The sequence below is a fragment of the Dendrobium catenatum genome, unplaced genomic scaffold, assembly GCF_001605985.2.
Source record: "Dendrobium catenatum unplaced genomic scaffold, ASM160598v2 fragScaff_scaffold_370, whole genome shotgun sequence".
NCBI lineage: Eukaryota > Viridiplantae > Streptophyta > Magnoliopsida > Asparagales > Orchidaceae > Dendrobium > Dendrobium catenatum.
In genome coordinates, this window is record NW_021318832.1 from 2406312 (window position 1) to 2413301 (window position 6990).

Genomic DNA, 6990 nt, shown 5'->3' on the forward strand with positions numbered 1-6990 from the left:
AAGAAGATAGATTCAGCCAATCAATGATAAAATACAATTAAATAAAGAATATCCATATACATACCTGCTAAAGAATTAAAAACGAGTCAATATCGTACAAGGGGAAAAAAATTATAGATAAAAGGCTGAAATTAGAATGACTCAAGTTCGACTCGAGCTCAAATATCCTGCACAGGCACGGCTTGTCGTGATGGGTGCGAGCTCGCGAGCAACTCGTGAGAGGGGTAAGTCTTGTTTCAATACCACTTCCGCATTCGTGGTTCCACATGACCGTGCCCAATCCCGCACTGCCGCTCCAGCACCCACGCTTACGGGTCTGCCTTCCGCGCTCATGCTTCTACCTTTCGCGGTGGAGCCGCTCAACAAGTAATCGAGCTGAGTTTCCTCTGGATCGAACTCAAGCTTCATAATCCCATGAGCTCGAAAATCTGCTTGAGCTCGAAACTTAATAAACTCAACTTGTAAGTTTGTTATCGAGTCAAATTCGAGTAGACTGTTGAGTCTGCTTGACCCGTTTGCACCACTACTTAAAGAGCATAAAAAATTAAGCAGAAATTTTTGAACAGTAGTTGTATACAAAATAATAAAATTATTATAATTTTTAACTACAGTACAGTAGCGATGATGCCCAATGAGAGTTGGCGGCGACGATTATCTCACCGCCCACCACCACCACCACCGTAACGGCAACCCAAGGAGGAAAGAGAATCCGGGAGTTAAAACAAGCTGATAATTACATAAAAAAGAACTAACTTGACTGTTAGGTGAATGAATCCATAGGTTTAACCGTTTAATTATCAAATATCCATTAGTTCAATCAAATTAAAGCAAAAAAGAGACCTCCCACCTCTGTGTCCATCTTATCTCCCCCTTGATACAGAAACTTTCCACCCCCTCTCGTCTCCTTCAACGAGAGCAGAAGAACTACAGTTTCTTAAATCTGATATTAAACCAACATGAGAGAGTAACAGAACTTACTTTTACAGCAATCTTCAGAGAATTTCGTTTGTAAAATCAAAGTTCCAAATATGATTGAAGAGAGCGCCATCTCTCTGAACTTATTATAATCCATAACAAATTAACAAAATGGTTAGTAGAATATTATTATCTACATTCTATGTGAGCTCTGCTGTCCACAGTATTACAAAAGAATAACAAATAAACAATCATACATGAAGACTCACAGAGCATTATAAGAAGAAAAAGGATACACATAAACCAGTTATATGTAGTGATAGTCAAAAGATGAATCTTTAAAAAAGAAGAAATCTTTACTACCATCACAATCAAGCCAAGACTAGTTATAATCAGATTAAAAACCAAGCCAGAAACCAAAAAGATCACAACTTCTACAAACAACAGTTATTAAGATTCATCTACTAACCACAATCCCTTCAGCAATCCATCCAAACCAATCGTTAGAAGATTATATTTTTCATGGGGAAGGTTAATGGGCAAAAGAGGAGGAAGAAGAAGAAGAAGAAAGCCAAAATAAACTTCTTTCTGCTCTTCCAGTCTTCTCACCTTCTCACTGAAAGTTTCTACCTGGAGTGTAGATGGAAAGATCAGGCCACCCGCCGGCCCAGCTGCTTGTATCCCCGGGTAGGCTAAGAAAATTCTCCGGCATCACGGTAGGAGGCGCAGCTGCTGCGCTTTCGTTACCGCTACTTTCAGCCGGGCTCTGCGCCTCCGGCTCCCGCATAGGGCGAGTCACACCCTTCAAAATAGGCAATGAATCAAGAGATTGAAAGCATTCAAAGAAATTCCCAAATTGCGCTGTTGAAGAAAGCAGAGAGCTGAAGCTTCCGGTCATGTCGAGCATCCGGTGATCATTGTCAACAGTCGGGACGGAAGAAGAGAAAAGCTCCGAGTTTTTAACCTCGCCGGCTGATGAGGACGGTGAGGGGCGTTTGGAACTGACGCCGCCGGAGGCAGAGGGGGAAGCGGCTCCGGAGGAGCATAAGGAGCGCTTGGAGTTCTTACGGGTTCCACCGCCAACAGGAACGTTACGGAGGGTTCCGCCTTTAGTCCAATAACGACGGCAGTCTTTGCAGAAGTGGCGCGGCTGAGAGAGATTATAGTTGTTATAATAGCAGAACTTCGTGTTGGTCGACTCGCAGCGCGGGCACGGTAAGTTCTGCTCCGGCTCCGTCAACGGCGGCCTCGACGCCATGAACGCCGTCATCGTAGTGCCCTGCATCTTCTCAGAACCGATGAAAGACGCAAACTTTCAGCTTTTTCCGGCGTTTAAATCTCCAGTTTTTCTCTCAAGCTCTGGCTCAGATAAGTTCGAAGAAAAGATTGGGCCTTTTATGGAACGCCGAGATGCGTGTCTCTCCCACTTTCTCTGTCCCTGTTAACAGTCGTCGGGTCAATTTGGGTCAGCTTCTGTTTGGTGAAGAGAGGAAGATGAAAAGCGTTTGCTAAGCAAATTCAGAACGCAATCCAAATGAACAGGCATATATTCGTCAACTATGGTTCTTGAAGGTGGGTTGTGAGGTTCGAGGATGTGGAAGGAAGAATATATAGGTCGGCCTTTAGGATTTCACGTGATATTAAGTTGCCCACTACAGTTCTGATATCAGTGATGCTTTGCTAGAAAGCTTGCCCTGTTTTGTTTTGTTTTTTAATAGCTAGGCTTCTCATTTTCCAAGACGAATCGATTCGATGGAGAGGTTCTTTGTTTTGTGAGTGGAGATGATGAGAGCCCAACTCAAAACAGAATTATAGATAGTAAAAATTCTAAGGAAAGAAAAAAACTCTAACAAGTAAAATTTAAGAGTTAAAATCATACTAACTCTATGAAAATGAATGAAGCTCAATATAATAAAAAAGGGAGATAAAAATGACTCTGAAAGAGATTGGGTTGAAAAAATATTCTATATGAGGTCATAATAATATTGCTAGAAATAAATAATAGTGATGCCACCAACCTACCAAGAGCAACCAATCTTTCAAAAGGACATGTGGCCCAAATTTTGGCGAAGATTACTTCTTTAAGACATGAATTTCAAGCATATATTTTATGATTTATTGCTTATCTTCCGATCAAAAAAGAGCAATCAAGTTTAAAAGAGATAATTTAATCTCAAGTCGAAAAAAGATTGGATCTTTCAACATATTACGATGTGTAGCACGAAATAAAAAACCATATAAGTTATATCACCGTTTTAGTGAAGAATTATTCAAATAACCAGGTAAATGCGGTTTTACGTTAGAGAGGCTTAAGAATATCTATATGAGAAACCTTAGGGTTATAAATAAACTAGTGCACTTGATGAGCAGCTCGATACTCACTCATATAATGCTCATTTTTATTCGTTTATTTATATAATTGAACAACATTTTAAAGGAAATAAATGAACAATTTTGAATACTAATTCGTTTGTTCATTTGTATTTGTGATCATGCTTGTTTGTTGTTTAAAAACCAGCTTATCAAAAATATGATAAAATGTTGTTTAATTATAGCTTAAATTTTTATTTGATAATTATATTATATATTATTGTATTGAATTTCCTATGGTTTATATATTTAAAAAGTATATAGATTATAAGATACATATGTATGATGAAAATATTAAATAAATAACTAAATGGATAAATTTAAATATTTTGTTATTATAATATAAATTTCATCAAAACAACTTAATAACACATAATGAATTATGATGATTTTTTATTAAAAATTATAAATTTAATTTTGGGTAGTAATTAATGTATATTTTTAAATTATTATCATCAAACATATAATTAAGTATGCTTGATTAATGCTCAATTATAGGTCAAACTCAAAAAGAAAATTAATAAATAAGCTTTAACAAGATTTTATAACTTAGATCATATTCAAGCAGAATTTGAGCTCGACAAGAAATAAATGAATGAATTTGAACAATATAGTAATCGTCTTAACTTTGTTCATTTATAGCTTCTAAGTAGCGTTCTTTGATCCAATTTAAAAATATAACCAAAGCATATGGAAGAATATCCATTAGAAATTTCCAAATATGAATGTTAAAGTTTACTTTACATTATAAAATGAATGATATGTGGGCTAAAAATGCCTCATTGAATTTATATTTATGAATCTTATTCTTTTTAAACCATATAATGTAACAAATTTATTGATGATCATAATATATAGTTTCTTATGACAAGAAAAATCAAAGAAAAGCTATGGTTCAACACACGGTAAAAAAGTGGGCTAAAAAATAAAATGATATGTATTGAAAATGTAGCGTGTATTTGTTGTAGAGAATATAGCATCATGATCGTGCCAAAGATATCATTATAAATGTGAGAAATTATGGATAGAAAATGACACAACTAAAGGAGAACTGTTTGATAGTTATTGAAAGAGAAACAATGATTATCAAAATCTTCCAATAAGCCACAAATCATTGAGGATTAAATATAGCATCATGATCCCAAACTTATAAGTAAGCCATTTCTTGATAAAGTAGTGGAGGAATGTAATCAAATCAAGTCATACTTGCTCCAACATTCATAAAAGTAACCTTTGTTGAGTAGTCAACTTCAAGTAACTTTCATTTTTGTAACTTTCCTAAAGAATATTCAAGCAAGAAAAATAAAAACCTCATTTATTTCTGGGCAAAATATTTTTATCCCAAGCAATTTTATAAACAAAATGTTACGTTGATCAAATCGATCAAGTCATATTGCTAACATGAATAAGTTGTCGAAAAGTTGTTGCAACTCGAATCAATTCTCTTAAAGTTTAAGTCTCCCAATTAAAAAATAGTATATTCAGGTTAAGTCGCCAATTAAATTGCCCTTGAGTATATTGAATACATTGACTGAGTGTCTTTGGCAAGTGAGTTGATTGGCTAAGGCGATGGTTTAATTGGTGAAGTTGTCATTATAAGGTAGATGATGAGCTCCTACTTAATTGGTGTAAAATATTATGTTCATGACGAGTTCTTCTAAAATGATTCCTAAAAGTTGAGCTCGTTGGATCTGGTGGGTGCATGCCTCTAAAGTGGGGCAAATTATTACGTTCGGTGTTCGAATTCTTCCGGACACCAATCCAGACGCGCCACGTCACCAAAATACACCGGGTCCCAGTGTATTTGGGTGACATGTCGCGTCTGGATTGAATGTCCGGACGTCCGGTGATCGGACGTAATAATTCGCCCTAAAGTGGATGCCTCTTCACTGAGGCAAATTTGCTCTAAGCAAATCCCTCATTATGGAATCGAGTATCCTTCTTGATCGAGCTCTTTTAGGGATAGTTTGCCCTATCTTATTTGATTCCTCAGAGAGCATATTTGATCTGTACGGCTCACTCATAATTGTGCAAGAGGGCATTCAACCACATCCTTCTTTTATATTTTCTTAACATAAATTAAATAAGATTTGTAGTGGTTCCCTCCAATTTTCTTTTCAACTATTATCTTTTTTTCTCTTATCCTATGTGGATTAGCCAAATTGTTACATCACTCATAAATAAATTTAGATCCAATAAATCCATTCATCTTTTTGGAAATCTCACCATCTAAAAGAAAACAAAAACACCAACTAAGAATCCATTTGAGAATACATTTATTCATATGAAGAAATCTTAATCAACATCAATATAATTCTAAGTAAAAGATTTCAAAAGTTTGCAACCTAACTTAATCAGTGCGGACGTCGAACGTCATTCGGAGATCAACTAGAATGCGTCACTTTACGCCCTTGCTCGGTACCGTTCTGCTCGGTACCTCCGACGTGATGCATTCTAGTTGATCTCCTGATAAATTTTTTGGTCTTACAAAGTAATTTCTCCGGCTAATAAAAGATCATGACTTATTAGTTTTCACCCATCAATTCAAACTTGGATTTTCTCCAAAATGGTAAGAGATTCTTCAGCCAAAATTCTCGCCGGTGTAAGAGATATGCCCACCAGTTCTCAAAAAGGAAGAACAATAGCTTTAAAGTTCAGGATTTTAGCTCACAGCTTCTCATTTTTTTAGATTTGGCAAACGCGATTTCACCGACGCGTTCTCCTCCACTTGAATGCGGTCGGGCCCACGGAATGAGCGACTGACTCCGGTCCACAAATCCGGTGAGTAAAACCAATAAAAAGGATTTTATTAGATATTCAAACCTATGCTGTCCAACCAAAAAGGTTTATTTCATAAATAAACAGAAATCATTATGGGCATTGTTGAAATTTTAAAATTTAATAAATTGGCATTAAATTTAATATTTATAAACTCTTTTTTTTTTGGAAAAATAATATTTATAAACTCAGAATAACGCCGCCATTCCTTATGGCATTTCTATTTCTCAAAAAATTTTTTTTAAAGGAAATATCAGTAGAAAGTAAATTTGTTTTCATTTTAATGATACGAATTAATTTTATGAATACATGAAATAATTGGTAGCAGAATGCAAAAGTGTCGATTGCGTAGTTGCGTGTGGAAAAAGCGAGCCGAAGGACCACGACACCGAATCCCGTCGGCGCCTTCTTCGGCGGCAGGTGGGGGGCCCACTTGAACTGCTCGACGCCGACACGTGTCAGGCCGTCGCTCGTTGGCGTGAGATGGTGGGAAGAACAGGATAACCTGCGGAACAGTTGAACAGGTTCACGCCTGAAGCGAGGAGCAGACAACACTGGGGCTCGCGCGGGGAAGGGGCCAGGTCAAGTCCCATCTTGTCCGCCTCGCGTGCGGCTTCGGGCAGGCGCGCGTGCGGGCTTCCGTCTACCCGCAGACCGACGGGCAACAGAGAGAATGATAGACGAAGAGTCGATAGTGGGCGGGACGCGCAGCGCCGCGATTCATCGTAACGAGGATCGGCGCATGGTTTGGGATGAGCCCGTGGGTGGAAAAATTATTAGGTCCGGACACCTGACGTAGCTCTACATACGGACGTCAATAATATGTCGTCACGTGCTCTTACTCTTTAACGCACTGCTCGACGACCTGTCCCAAACCGGAACCCAGTATTGCTCTGTTCGGGTATTGCTAGGTATTGCTTGTCAATA

General features: G+C 37.7%; 1 protein-coding gene across 1 annotated transcript; it reads right to left on the reverse strand.

Annotated features, from left to right (window-relative positions):
* Positions 1–1169: 1169 nt before the first annotated feature.
* Positions 1170–2682, reverse strand: LOC110109536 (dof zinc finger protein DOF3.1). Its single transcript, XM_020840637.2, has one exon. It carries the CDS (start codon positions 2198–2200, stop codon positions 1529–1531), a length of 672 nt encoding a protein of 223 aa, XP_020696296.1. The 5' UTR covers positions 2201–2682; the 3' UTR covers positions 1170–1528.
* Between the last annotated feature and the right edge of the window lie 4308 nt (positions 2683–6990).

Excerpts from the sequence above, each read along its gene's own strand:
- LOC110109536 (XM_020840637.2), bottom strand. The coding sequence starts at position 2,200 with ATGCAGGGCACTACGATGACGGCGTTCATGGCGTCGAGGCCGCCGTTG.